The sequence below is a fragment of the Miscanthus floridulus genome, chromosome 6 (assembly GCF_019320115.1).
Source record: "Miscanthus floridulus cultivar M001 chromosome 6, ASM1932011v1, whole genome shotgun sequence".
NCBI classification, from domain to species: domain Eukaryota; kingdom Viridiplantae; phylum Streptophyta; class Magnoliopsida; order Poales; family Poaceae; genus Miscanthus; species Miscanthus floridulus.
In genome coordinates this window covers 114,149,695-114,164,762 of record NC_089585.1, presented here as the reverse complement: position 1 = coordinate 114,164,762, position 15,068 = coordinate 114,149,695, and the positions used below count along the sequence as shown (strand labels likewise).

The 15,068-nt window shown below is 54.4% G+C and overlaps 1 protein-coding gene across 1 annotated transcript in view; it reads right to left on the bottom strand.

Moving 5' to 3' along the window:
- The window catches only part of LOC136456639 (alpha-mannosidase I MNS4-like), a 36,603-nt gene extending 24,079 nt beyond the window's left edge, over positions 1 to 12,524 (bottom strand). The window contains exons 1-3 of the mRNA XM_066456564.1: positions 12,303 to 12,524; positions 9,428 to 9,547; positions 9,247 to 9,339 (exon numbers count right to left, since the gene is read on the bottom strand). Of these exons, the coding sequence (XP_066312661.1) occupies positions 9,247 to 9,339; positions 9,428 to 9,547; positions 12,303 to 12,443 (354 nt within the window). The 5' untranslated portion in view covers positions 12,444 to 12,524. The remainder of the gene's footprint in view (positions 1 to 9,246; positions 9,340 to 9,427; positions 9,548 to 12,302) is intronic.
- Positions 12,525 to 15,068: the final 2,544 nt, after the last annotated feature.

Here is a 15,068-nt window from a genome sequence, read left to right as displayed (position 1 = left end):
TCCTCAGGACATTCGGGTGCTTCGGCCACATGAAGAACACGAAGCCATTCCTCACCAAGCTAGAGGACATGAGCACGCCCGTGGTGGTCCTAGGTTACGAGGAGGGCAGCAAGGCCTATCGGCTCTATGATCCCAAGGGAGGTAAGGTGGTGATCTCTAGGGATGTGGTGTTCGACGAAATGGCGGCCTAGGATTGGGAGGATCCGGCACAGGGGGAGTCCGCGATGTCAGCGGCACGTTCATCATCAAGCACTTGGTCATCCAGGGAGGAGATGCAGGAGCTGAGGAGCCGGCTGCGGACGCGCCAAGTTCAGCAGCTGTGGCGGCCGAGGAGGAGCCGCCAAGTCCGGCCATGGCGGGCGCGGGTGAGCAGCCTCCAGCAACAGCCGCGCACACGCCTCCACCACAGTCCCCTGCGACGGCAAGACAGGGGATGCCTCCGCTCGAGTTTGCCACTCCGCCCACCGACATCGACGAGTACGTGGACGCCTTCCACGACGGCGAGGAGGTTCGTTTCCACCGGGTGGACAACATCGTCGGCGACGGGGGAGCTCCTGGGCTGGCCAGTCGAATCCTCGAGGACCCAGAGCTGCTCCTCGTTAGCGCGGAGGAGCCGCCCACGTTCGTGCTAGCCGAGCGCAACGCCAATTGGCAGCGGGCGATGCTGGAGGAGATGAAGGCGGTCAAGGAGAACGGGACACGGGAGCTCGTCGATCCGCCAGTTGGCTGCCGGCCGATCGGGCTCAAACGGGTCTTCAAGGTCAAGCGGGACTGTTAGTCGCTGAATTCTTACTCTTGGTAGTAGCAGAATTCTTACTCTCATCGAGAGAGGATGACACTAGGAGTTGGGACAATTTTCTGGTTTATTTCTCACACAAATGTCATGCCAATATGAGGGGTTGGGGATGCATATTTATAGGCTGCTAACCAGCCAAGCATATGCCAAGATGCTAGATGCTAATATGATGTCCTAAAACAGATGTTATCCTAGATGCTAAGATGTTATCCTAGATGCTAAGATGCTAGTCAAGGATGTTGTCCTTGATGGGTAGCAAGACCACCATACAGCCACAAGGACCATATGCTACTGCCCCACAAAGATCAGCCAACACAGAGATTTATCCCATCATTCTCCCCCTAAGTCTTGTGCGTCGTCTTGTGGGAAAGTTGAACCATCCCGGTTCTGGAGCAGAGCTCAAGGAACTTGATCCTCCCAAGGGGCTTGGTAAGCAGGTCCGCAAGCTGGTTCTTGGTGTTGATGTAGCTTCCCTTGATGCTCCCTTCCTCCAAACAGCCTCGGATGAAGTGGTACCTCACCCGGATGTGCTTACCCCGTTCATGGAAACAGGGTTCTTTGCTAGGGCTAGAGCGGACTTGTTGTCCATCCTGAGCTCCACCGCTCTAGTGTCTCTGCCGAGGAGATCACCAAGCAATCGAGCGAGCCAGAGCGCCTGAGTTGAAGCGGTGGAGACCGCTATGTACTTGGCCTCGCAGCTGGACAGGGCCACCACCTGCTGCTTGACCGACTGCCAGCTAACGAGGCACTTGCCGAGGAAGAGGATCCCGCTCGTGCTCTTGCTGGTGTCGATGTCACCGACGTGGTCGCTGTCGCTGTACCCGACAAAGTGTGCCGCCCCAGGGCACCTAGGGTAGTAGAGGCAGTGGTTGAGAGTCCCCGCAACGTAGCGGATGATCCTCTTCACAGCCTGCTGGTGCTCCGTCGTCGGTCGCTGCATGAACCGACTAACGTAGCCGACGGAGAATGCCAAGTCCGGCCGTGTGTGGACGAGGTAGCGAAGGCTCCCCACAAGACGCCGGTACTGCGTAGCGTCCACCTCCTCCGTCGTGCTGTCGCGGCTCAGCTTCAGCCTCTCCTCCATCGGAGTGAGAGCTGGGTTGCAGTCGGTGAGCCCGGCTAGCTCAACGACGCGCTTGGCGTAGGCGGTCTGTCGAAGCGTGATCCCGGTGTCATCCTAGTGCACCTCGATTCCCAGGTAAAAGTAGAGAAGCCCCAGGTCACTCATCTGGAAGGTGGCCTTCATCTCTTCCTTGAATGCCGCCACCTCCGCATCCTTGGTGCCGGTGATCACCAAGTCGTCGACGTAGATACCCACCAGCAGAGCATTTCCTCCACTACCTCGTCGGTAGATGGCCGCCTCGTGCGGGCTTTGCTCGAAGCCCATCCCCTTTAACGTGGAATCCAACTTGGCATTCCACGCCCTCGGTGCCTGCCGCAAGCCATAGAGGGCCTTGCGCAGGCGGAGCACCTTGCCCTCCTTGTCGAGGATCGCAAATCCCGACGGCTGGTGCACGTAGACCTCCTCCTTCAAGTCGCCGTTAAGGAACGCCGACTTGACGTCCATGTGATGAACACGTCAGCCCTCCTGGGCAGCTAGCGCAAGGAGTCGCACGGACTCCATCCGTGCCACGGGAGCAAAGGCGGCGTCGAAGTCGACCCCCTCCTACTGCACGAAACCTCGTGCCACCAAGCGAGCCTTGTGCTTGACGATGGCGCCGGCTTCATCCCTCTTCAGCTTGTCCACCCACTTAAGGGTGATCGCGCTGTGGCCGCGAGGAAGGTCAACAAGCTCCCAGGTGCGGTTCTTCTCAATCGCATCCATCTCCAACTGCATCGCGGCGCGCCATGCCGCGTGTCTCTCAGCCTCAGCAAACGACCGAGGCTCGCCGTCGTCACACGCAAGGTGCAACTGCGCCTCCAGGTCGTGAGACACCAGTCCCGGCACCGGCTGGTCGCCGAGAAGGTTCTCCATCATACGGTACCGCAACGGCTCGCCGTCGTGGTACGCGTCGATGCGCTCCTCGTCGTGAGAGAGCGGAGTAGCGAGCTCAACCGGGTTGTGCTCGACACGAACTGGTGTTGGAGTAGACGTGCCCGGAGAGGTGTCTGTCGGTGCTGGAGTGCGTGGCGGTGCCGGCGAAGAACTCATCGCAGCCGAGGTCCTGGCTGGAGAGCGTGGTGCTGTCGGAGTAGCAGGCGCCGGGGTCGGTGGAGGCTCGGGGACTGGGGTAGACGCGCTCGTCGAAGAAGAGCTGCCTACTCTCCCAGCTCCCTCGAAGTGAACGTACTCGACAGTGAAGTCGTCGTATGTCGGGGCCGAGCCGTCGTCCACCGCCTTGTCCCACGCCCATCCTCGCCCTTCGTTGAACACAATGTCGCGCGCCGTGCGCACACACTATATCTTTGGGTCGAGGATGCGGTAGGCCTTCGAGCCCTCCGCGTAGCCGATGAACACTCCCGGAGTGCTCCTGTCGTCGAGCTTGCTGATGTGGCCAAGCTCCTTGGCGAACACGAGGCAGCCGAAGACCCGTAAGTGGGAGACCGCAGGCTTGCGCCCATGCCAAGCCTCGTATGACGTCCTGCCGTCGAGTGCCTTGGTAGGCGAGCGGTTGAGGATGTAGACGGCCGACACCACCGCCTCTCTCCAGAAGACAGCCGGCATCCCCCTCTGCTTGAGAAGGGCCCAAGTCATCCCCACAACCGTCTGGTTGCGCCGCTCGATGACGCCGTTCTGCTGCGGGCTGTACGGCGCGGAGTAGTGGCGTTGAATGCCCTTATCAGCGCAGTACGACGTGAATTCAGCCGCCGTGAATTCACCGCCGTTGTCGGTGCGCAGCACGCGCAGCTTGCGGCCACACTCCGCCTCTACAGCAGCCTGCGCGCACCTGATGGCATCCGCATCCTCTCCCTTGCTGCCGAGAACCATCACCCACATGTAGCGGGAGGTCATCGACGAGCAGCAGGAAGTAGCGTCGTCCTCCCGGTGTGCCTGGTGTCACCGGGCCACACAAGTCCCCGTGCACAAGCTCGAGCCTCTCCTTGGCTCGAAAGCTCGCCCGCTGGGAAAAGGGGAGTCGCCTCTGCTTCGTCAACACGCAGACGTCGCAGAGCTGCTCCACATGGTCAAGGCACGGCAGGCCTCGCACCATCTCCGTGGCACTGAGCCGTTTTAGGGCCTCGAAGTGAAGGTGCCCGAAGCGCTCGTGCCACTGCCACGCCTCGTCATCCCGACGAGCAGCGAGACAGAGGGGTTGTGCCACCTGCACGTTAAGGACGTAAAGTCGATTTGCGCTTCTGGTTACCTTGGCAAGAAGGCGACGACGGCGATCCCAAATCCTCATGACTCCATCCTCAACCACCACGCGCGAACCGTTCTCATCCAGCTGTCCCAAGCTGATGATAGAGTTCCTCAACGCGGGGATGTAGTAGACTCCGGTGAGCAGCCTGTGCTCACCAGACACGGCGGTGAAGGTGACGGAGCCGACGCCCTTGATCTCCACGCCGGAGGCATCCCCAAACTTGACGGAGCCTCGGACGCTGGAGAAAAGCTCGGTGAAGAACTCCCGTCGACTGGTCATGTGATGGGTGGCACCGGTGTCGAGGCACCACCCGTCAGTCTTGTCGTTGTCAGAGCCGTCGCCGAGGAGGGCGTGTGCTTTTGGCTCGTCAAGGTGGAGGAGAGCCGCTGCGGCCGGTGCCGCTGGAGGTAGCTCGATGCTTGCATGTGCCATGAACAGAGCCGGCACCTCCTCCTCCGCCTGTGCGACATGGGCCTGGCCGCGTCGTGGCTATCGACAGTCCTTGGCCCAATGGCCAAGCTGGCCGCAGTTGCGGCAGGTGTCGTCTTGTGCCGTCTTGTGCTTGTCGGCGGCGCCGCCCTGGGCGCCTCCGCGGGCATCACCCTCGGCACGTCCTCGCGCCCCGGCCTGGGCGTCTCTGCGCGCCTTGCGCGGCTTGCCACGCTTGCGGCCGCCTGTCGTGGAAGAAGGCTCCCCCTTCTTCCGGTTACCTTGGCAGGCAACCTACTGCTCCCGAGTGAGAAGGAGCTTCCCGCCAGTGGTGATGGGCCCCGAGAGAGATTGTGGCTCGTCACTGTCGACGACCTTGAGACGACCTATCGCCTCCACGATCGACATCGTGGAGAGATCCAGCAGAGACTCGATCGAGCGAGCCATCTGCTTATACTTCTCGGGGACGCAGCGGAAGAGCTTTTCGACAGCTCTCTCCTCGCCGTAGGTGTCATCGCCGAACTACACCATCTTCTGCGACAGAGTGTTGAGACGGAGAGCAAAGTCATCAACATCCTCACATGGCTTGAAGGCCAGGTTCTCCCACTCCTTGCGAAGTGCCTGCAGTGTGGACTTGCGGGCGCGGTCGCTGCCGATGTGTGCCGCAGCAATGGCGTCCCAAGCCTCCTTGGCAGTCCGCTTGTTGGTAAACGAGAACTGCATCTCGGATGGGACTGCAGCGATGAGGGCATCCAGCGCCCGTCGATCCTAGTCGTAGTCGACGTCGCCGTACCGGACTGCCTCCCACATGTGTCGCACCTGGAGCTTTACCCTCATCACCGCAGCCCACTCGACGTAGTTGGTCTTAGTGAGGGTAGGCCACCCACCGCCGGGGCCGACGTCCCTGACAACAGTCCCTGACAACAGCTTGGAGCCCGTGGTAACCACGGTACCGATCCGGGGAGAGAGAGCCACGCTGCATGTGAAGGCCGCGCTCTCCATCGACCCGTCCGCCACCGTTGCCGTGCGCGCCTCCTCCAGGAGCGCCGCCGGCGCATCCGCGCCTGTCTGGGCTGCCGCCGCGCTCGTGGGTGTGCGCGGCTGCCCACCGCGCCGCCCGCGCTCGCGCTGCCTCCCTCCCCAGCAGCTCGAGGTCCGCGTCGGCGCTGTCGTCAGCAGAAATGGAGCTGCTGATGCTGCCGCGCAGAACCTCGACCTCTGCTGCCGCCGCACGCGCTGCATCCGCCGCCGCCGCCGCTTCCGCCTCCGCTCTGGCTGCTGCCAGCTCCGCCGCTGCCAGCTTCGACGCCCTTGCCGCCGCTCGCTCGCGTTCCTCTGCTGCGGCAAGTTCGGCCTCCTACCGACGCCGCGTGCTCGAGGCGACCGAGCACTGAGACTGTCCTGCGGACATGACGCGCTACCGGGGGGCTGCTGCGTGGGAAGAGGGCTGCTTCAGACGAGCTGCGCAGAGGGAGAGGAGTGAGCAGGAGCGGCCGGAGCTGCTGCTGCTCCCAGCTGGGGCTGTTGCGAGGCTCGGAAGGGAGATGCTCAGGCTACACAATAGTACGGCTCTGATACCAGTTGTTAGCCGCTGAATTCTTACTCTTGGTATTAGCAGAATTCTTACTCTCATCGAGAGAGGATGACACTAGGAGTTAGGGCAATTTTCTGTTTTATTTCTCACACAAATACCATGCCAACCTGAGGGGTTGGGGATACATATTTATAGGCTGCTAGCCAGCCAAGCATATGCCAAGATGCTAGATGCTAATATGCTGTCCTAAAACAGATGTTCTAGATGCTAAGATGTTGTCCTAGATGCTAAGATGCTAATCAAGGATGTTGTCCTTGATGGACAGCAAGACCACCATGCAGCCACAAGAACCATATGCTGCTGCCCCATAAAGACCAGCCAACACAGAGACTTATCCCATCAGGAACGAGCGCGGCGCCATCGTCAAGTACAAGGCACGGCTCGTCGCCCGCGGCTTCGTCCAGCGCGAGGGCATTGACTTGGAGGAAGTCTTTGCGCCGGTGGCGCGCATGGAGTCGGTCCGCCTGCTGCTCGCCATGGCAGCGACGAAGGACTGGCGCGTCCACCACCTCAACGTCAAGTCGGTGTTCCTCAACGGTGAGCTCGCGGAGACGGTCTTCGTCAAGCAAGCTTCGGGCTTCGCCGTCAAGGAAGCAGAGCACAAGGTGCTCAGGCTGCGCAAGGCGCTTTATGGGCTTCGTCAGGCTCCTCGGGCTTGGAATGCCAAGCTCGACGCCACTTTGGGCGACCTCGTGTTCACCCGCTATGCCACGGAGCACGCGCTCTACACGCGGCAATGGGGGAAGGAGGAGCTCGCCGTCGGCGTGTACGTGGACGACTTCATCGTCACTGGAGCGCGTGCGGAGGACATCGACAGCTTCAAGCGTGAGATGGCGGCTCGATTTCGCATGAGCGATCTCGGCGCGCTCTCTTACTACCTCGGCATCGAGGTGAAGCAAGGGAAGGAGTACATCTCCCTGGGCCAGCGTGCCTACGCTGAGGAGCTGCTGGAGCGCGACAGCATGGCGGAGTGCAAGCCGTGCGCGACTCCGATGGAGGAGCGGCTGAAGCTGTCCAAGCACAGCACCGCGGCAAAGGTGGACGCGACGCGTTACCGGAGCATCGTCGGCGGGCTGCGCTACCTCACGCACACTCGGTCGGACATCGCGTTCGCGGTCGAGTACGTCAGACGTTTCATGGAGGACCTGTGTGAAGATCACTAGACGGCGGTGAAGAGGCTACTGCGCTACGTCAAGGGGACGCTCGATCAAGCGATCATCTTCCCCAAGCATGGCGGCAAGGGTGGGCTGCGTCTCACGGTCTTCAGTGAGGCACCCCCAAAACCAAGGAAGGTGCGCCAGAGCTCATGGTTTTCAGCGATGCAGACATGGCGGGCGACATCGACGGGCGACGGAGCACCTCTGGTGTGCTCGTCTTCCTTAGAGCGGCCCCCATTGCTTGACAGTCGCTGAAGCAAAAGATCGTGACGCTGTCAACATGTGAGGTGGAGTATGTTGCAGCGGCCACGGCGGCGTGCCAAACTGTCTGGCTACGCCGGCTGCTGGGCGAGCTGACCGGCGAGGAAGCTCACCCGCCAGCTCTGATGGTGGACAATCAGCCCGCTATCGCCCTCGCCAAGAACCCAGTCCTCCACGACCGGAGCAAGCACATCGACATCAAGTTCCACTTCCATCGGGACTGCATCGATGGACAGATCGTCATCGAGTTCGTCGAGATCGGCAGACAGCTCGCTGACATCCTCACCAAGTCACTCGGGCGCCTGTGGTTCATGGAGCTGAGGAAAATGATTGGCATGGATGAGGTCAAGGCTTCAGGATAGCAGCAGGATTAGGGGAAGAATTGTAAGACATAATCTGTTGCTGATCTCTCCTTGTTTTGCTGCAAAGTAGAGTTGGCATTTGGTCAAGTCTCTGTTGTGCTGATTGTTGTAGCAGTAAGGCAATAGGCCATACCTAGTACTAGTTAGTACATTAGTTGGTATTGGCATACCTCAGCCATACCAAGTAGTGGGCTGAAATCAACCATGTCCTAGAGGACATAGGAGTAGGTGTACCTTGTACCTTGTATGGTACTTGTAGCTTGTATATATATCACCACAAGGCAATGGAAACATTCAGTTCAGCTGAAGCAACATTCAGAGCAGCTTTGCTGCTGCTCGGCTGTGTGTGTGCTGTGCTCATCCCTTTCTTCTACCTCTAGCCAAAGTGAGTGTGTGGGTGTGCTGGTAAGCTAGCTGCTTACCTGTGCAGGGATCCCAGGGACCAACAAGTCAAACTTGTTTGGCTTTGACCAAATTTATAAAAAGATGCACAAACATCTTCGACACCAAACTAGATTCACTAGATGCACCATGAAATTTATTTTGATAGTGCATTTATTTGATATTGTAGATGTATATATATCTTTCTATAAACTTGGTCGAAGTTAGACAAGTTTGACTCAATACAAATCTAAAAGGACTTACAATTGGAACAGAGGGACTAGATTAGAAGCTACAGTGATCATATTTCAGGAATACCATTTGATTATTAGTGCAGAGCTTCCGAAATGCAAAATTTAACATATACTGCAACAGATATAATCATCATGACTCACCTAAGTAAGTTATAAGTCTAAAACTTTCAAGAATGTGCTCTGTTACACTACAATATTCTAAATTGTCAAATATGGCTTGTAGTTGTAGAGCAAGCCAGTTTAGCTTTTTTTTTTTCACAAACCCAACAGTATACAAGTTCTTACATGCAAAGTTATAAACTATCCAGTCAATAGGAGATACTGAAAATGAGCTGAAGTACTTTCTATCAGATGAGAGAATTATGGTAGTATTTGGTTAAAAGGGCGTAAAGATAGTGTAACCACATTCACAAAGGTTTTAAACTTTTAATACATGCAAATTTGGAAATGAGATTGCAACTACACATTCACATAAGTAGTACTTTCAGTTAGTAGCTAAAAATCTTGCTGCCAATCAGAGAATCAGAGACTACCAAATGGATGCATAAATGTTAATTAGCATCTACCCATTCACATTAGATGCAAACTCAAGAATTGACCATGTATCGGCAAAACAAATTCAATACAGTTACTTGATTCTAGTGAATATTCAGTCTGAAGTATCTGGTTAGTAAAACTAAATTCACTTAATGGTCCACATGTTTACTTACAATATCAAAGCGGACATTCTTACCAACCCACTCCACAGCAGCACCAAATTTCTCCTTATCACCCAGCAAAGCCAAGGTATCCAAAGAATCGATCTGTTCAATGAAGCAAATGCTCATGAATGATGACAGGTCCATGATGGTGACAGATTGTATGAAATACACACAAATCTCAGTTTCTTACAAGAGTGAGTGCGTAACCACCAAGGGAGTCTTCACCTTGGCAACTTAAGGGTCGCAGCTCATCGAGTGGGAAAGCATACTTCATGTACCCATCAAATGCATGATAGAACATATCTTTCACCTACATGAAAGATGCTATTTTGAGCCAGTGTTTAAGCAAATAAATCTTGCCATAAAATAAGGGGTCAACAACAAGGCTAGCTTGTCCTTGTAGGTATGAGTTAATCCAAGACAAGATAACGAATATGATCGGTTGCCAAATTAACACATGCTATCGTAAAAGAGTGATGTGGAAGATATATCTATGTGGAAATCAAGTTCCTTGGAGAATTTATCTCAGAGAATTGTACTGGCCGCAGCTGCGCCTCATAGTTTGGGTTCATATTTTAGCCCAGCTAACAGGGCGGACCAGTCACTAGGCCCGAGGCCCTAGTTTTTCGCTTAGCAAATGTTACCTCCCCAATATTTCAGCCTGTCCAAACTAACGGCCCCAGTTTCCCAGGCTATAAATCACTCCAGCAGCCCATTTAACTGTCTGGCCCAATACCAACTCCCAGTACCAAGGCACGCATGCACGGCTATTGCCTCACTCTCAGCTCGCTCTCACCTCCTCTCCTTACCATTGAGCAGAGGACGCCACCGGAGTCAGGGATTCCCCAATGCCAACCCTAGCTAGCAAATGGCTGGCAGGAGTAAATCAACAACCCTGGCGGCACCTATCCTGCTCTCGATCCCAGCCCTCACCGGCTCACCCACACAGTAGCACTGCCTGCATCATCCATCGCATCCTGGCAGGTCACCTGGTGTGACTCCAGGCTCACTCCTTCCAGTTTGCTGAATGGGAACAGCGGTTCCCAGCTTCCCACCCTTGGTCGCTCATTCCTCCACAAATCCTTCCGGACCTCGGCTCTTACCGTCCTTCACTGGACGCTTGACTATCTGAGTAAACATGACCATCTGCCCGAGGAAGCGGTTTGCAAGCAGACAAGCATCTTAATATTGTCAGGTAAGTTTTCACTTGTCGCTATTTCCACATTCAAAAGGATCTAGCACATTGACTTAGATTAGACAATCTATTTTAAGCATCTTTAATAGGATTACAAAATGAAGAGAAGTGACATTGGTTTCTTATTTTGCTCGTGGTCCTGCAACGCAATTGAAGCATACCTCCCCTACCTCCAAAACAAGAAACAGTAGAAACCAGAGAAGACGTTGGTTTCATATTTTGCTCATGAGATTTGAATGAAGCAAATCTTGAAGAACTACCTAGTTTTGTGCGGCCCGCCATATAGTTAAGCATGGAGTTCAATCGCCATCTCGACTAGGAAATTCTCCTTTATTTTTGCTATTTTCCGATACGACGGCCAGCATAGATATCTTTATGCCCTTAATTTTCTGCCCTAGTTTTGGCCAATCGCTAAATCCACCACAGCCAGCCAACATCAGTGTCGGGTATCGATATTAGGGATACCCGGAGGAGGGAAGTTAACGGCCACGAACGTTAATTCGCCCGGATGGTCCAAGACGTATTTAAGGTCTCGCCCGACCCCGAGGGCGCGGGCTCCGTCTCGCCCGACCCCGAGGGCGCGGGCTCTGTCTTGCCAGAACCCTTGGGCGCGGTTTACGTCTCGCCCGACGGGGATCCATACCGCCTCCAACCACTACGGGCCTAAGAGTACGACCCCAGGGTCAAACTTCTGACACCGTGAGGGAAGCGGGCACGTCTCGACGTGACCCGTGGCCACGACAGACCATACCTGTGGGCTCACGTCGCCAACAGTGTCGGGCGTGCCGGGGCTGTGCTGCCTAATCCCCGTACGGCTTCTGAACGGAGACCTGTTGACCACGCCGCCCGACGGAACAGAGTGGAGCGCCACGACCGGCTGACGATTCCTACGTATAGCGCCAGTGACGAACAGGGCCGCGACGTGGAGCCGTCCCCGTCTATAGGACCGGCGGGACCCGCATAAAGGAGATGAAGGACACCGCGACCCTGGAGGCCTTCTTCTTCCTCGCTTTTCTCCTTTTCTCTCTCTTTCTCTCTCTGTAACCTGCCCTTCCCCTTCACCTATAAAAGGGGAAGCAGGACGACCCATGGAGGGAGAGAGGCACAAGCACACGGCTGAACGAGCTCAACAAGACTCAACTCCGTTCGATCTTTTCACCAGAGACTTGGGACCTTCTCCCTCTCTCGCCCGTTTGTAACCCCTACTACGAACTAGTGCCGGTAACACGAGCAGAATCAGACTGGACGTAGAGACATTCTGCCCGAACCAGTATAAATCATTGTGTCCTCTGAGCATACCATCCGGGACAAACGCGCAGATACAAATTTACTAGACGGTGGTTTGAAACACCGACAATCAGCTTCAAGATCCACGAAGTGGCGGTTCTTTGGTATCCTGGTCTTGATTGCTAAGGCCACCCACTGTGACACAGACATGGTAACTAGCAGCCTACTCAAATGAGCGTGAACTGAAACATATACGATTGAGACGCGCCTACGAGCTTAACACATGATCAAGTAGAACCATTTACCATAATAATTGGTAAAACATACCAAGCATGAACAAAAGCAAATGTGCAATAGCAGAATAACGAGAACAAAACCGCGATCTGATCAACTCGCATCAGGCATTAGCAGACAATCAATCTAAGCAAGCTAAAAAATTCGCTCAATCATCAACCGAAATTCCAAAATCAGCTCCCTAAGCAAGCAGGCTGGGACCTCCACCCTTGCAATCGAACACCATACTCCTCACACCTCCAAGCAAAACGCTAAAATCACCACTCAAGCACTCGCTAGGCGCGCGAAGCTACGGAACTAACGGTGCGTAGAAGAGTTAGGAGCGACGGATCTGAGGGGCCGGTCATACCTCATCGCGGAGCCGGCGCGCCTCGGAGGGCGTGACGCCCTCGGCGACGGCGGCGCCGGGGAAAAGAGTGGCGGCAGCAAGGAGGGCGGCGGAGAGACAGAGGAGTGGAAAGCCTCGGTGCCGCCGCCGGATCGGCTGCATCGAGCTCGGACCTCAGGACGGGCGGGCCCGAGGCGGAAGGAGGAATGTATGAAGGACACGTTGCCTTCTGGAATTACGGAACCGAGACTTCATACTACAAGCTATGATAACATATCCAAACAAAATAAATCATGCTTGATTTTAACAACACTTGAAAACTTACAAGATTTTTGAGCTCCAAAGTCCTTCATTTTTTAAACTTTCCAAGAGAACTCCGTAAAGTCCCCAGCAACAGCCAGCCAATTGTCAAACTGCACCCGGCACCAAAATTGTCAAGACAAAAAAACCTGAAACACCACTTACACCATTGTTATCAATGTTGTCCAACATTGAGTTCGGATTTGTCCAGCACAGCTAGACACTACAGGCAATTATAAATTATGTAACCGTCACATCATTAAATCTGCTCGCGGCATCACAATATTGTCACATACTAGACTAGCCCTGCCATGCAGGACTAGCCACCATAGTCCGTTGCGAAACCGCCAATCGAATACGTAAGCAGTTGCCTCTAGGGGTCGGTGTGCTAACCTCGCTCTTTGAGATCTTATAGCTCTCGGCAACCTATCACCCCATCAAAGATAGCAGAAAAGCGTACGGATCTCCAGCTACCATATGAAGGCTTCATTATACGAGAGCAATTTTGTCGCGATGCTTAGTCATGTCTAAAACTTAATTACGAATCCTAGCTAATATAAAACATTAGAATAAAACTACTGGTCAGATAATGATTTCACTCCTTCCGTACCAGCCAAAAGACCATACGCACAAGATAAGCAATACGGCGACTAAGGTAGTTGCACGAGCTCCTACACAAGTTTTTTATGCAATGTCAATCAACTAAGACCGTCTCCAATGGATGATCCATATGGAGACCCGAACCAAAAAATGGGTCGTGGATGGTACTGTATCAACCTCCAACAGAATACCTATATGCGAGACCCATTTTGGGTTACAGCAGAGGCACAACCCAAATATGAGTATCCTCTCTCCTGGAGACTCATTTGCAGAAAAAGTTCTCTTTTAGGTCATGTTGTTGGAGAAGACAAAAAATGGGTATTGAACCCTTTGCCTGTAGCGCTACCTAAATATGAAATATGTCTTATATTTTAGGTGATGTTGTTGAAGATAGTCTAAGCAACTAGAACAAAAGTAAAAAATAAAAATCATTCTCATAACAGTGATTTTAAGGTAAGCGATAAGGCTACACTAGTACAAGCAACTACATTAGCAAGAGATAGAACATGTAAGAAGCTAGTGTAGAAGCAAACCCACAAGAGACAAGGACAACACAACGATTTTTCTACTGAGATTCAATGGCTTGGCAACCACATACTCCCCGTTGATACAATTCCAAGGATCGTCGTTCCTCTACTGGTTTGCCAAGCCTCAAGCTAGGTATACCCTGCAAAGTAAGCTCCAACATGAGCACTAATTTTGATTTGGTCAATAAAGGCACTCTAACAAACCTTTGATCAACTAGAGTTGCTCTTCGTCTTTCTCCAACGAGGACAAGCACAAAAGCTCCAAACAAATCCTCCTTTGAAGCCATCAGACAATCTCCACGTGGTATGAGACAAAGCACAACCACCCAAACGTCGTGGAGGTGGCAACCTCCAAGAATAACAAAATCAATTTGTTCTTTTGCACGTGGGAAATTTGAGCTGAGGGTCCGAGCTTACAATCTTCCCTACATGTTCGTTGTGTCAGCTAACACGAAAGATCATAGACTCATCAATTTTGATTCTCTTGATCTGGTTTACTCTTTTAGTCTGCCCTTTACTCCTTAAGACAGTACACCATATTAGATGAGCTATTGATGAGTTATTATAGTAGATAGATCTTCAATGAGTGATAAATTGAAGAACGGACTAGGCATCCACGTGGACTCGCCATATCATGTTTTGCACTGTGCCAATCTTGACTGCATGCTGCCAGTCCATTTTGGCCATGTTTGGTTCCTACCTCCTAAAATTTTTAGGAGCTAAAAGTTTTATGAGCTTTTAGCAGCAATCTAAAACCTCCTAAAAATGTGTTTGGTTTCACCTACTAAAAGTGACTAAAAGCAATAAGTACTGTTGAACAAAGACACTTTTGCCCTTCTTCCTCCTACCCCTGCTACCCCTGTGCTCTTCCTCTCGCCTCCGTCGCGATGGCCCTCGGCGGCGCGGTGCCCGCCGCCTCCCGCTCCGGCGAGGCCGGCTCCACCGCAGGCGCGCGCCCCTCCGCCCGCCGCACCACCAGGCGCCTGGGTGAATCTCGGGCCAGAGGAGGAACAACCCCCTGGGCGAATCGGCGATGGCGACCCACCCAGCCTCCATGACCGCCGGTGCCGACTGGGGCTCCATCCCGGTCTCCGTCGACGACGAGCCCGACGCCGGCATCGCCTTCACCTCCACCAAGGCGCATGACCTCACGCAGCCACTCGTCGTCGCGCAGATCCCCTTCAAGATCCAGCCTGGCCGACGGCGTCCAGGGGGAGCAGTGGGCCGCCGACGTCGAGGGAGCGGGAGGGCGGCGGATCCGGCAGCGGGAGCCCTGGCACTCCGGCAGGTCCAGCAGCTAGAGCCCCGGCGCCGTCGCTGCCTCCGCCAGGTTTGGGCGCGAAGGGGCGGTAGATACGGT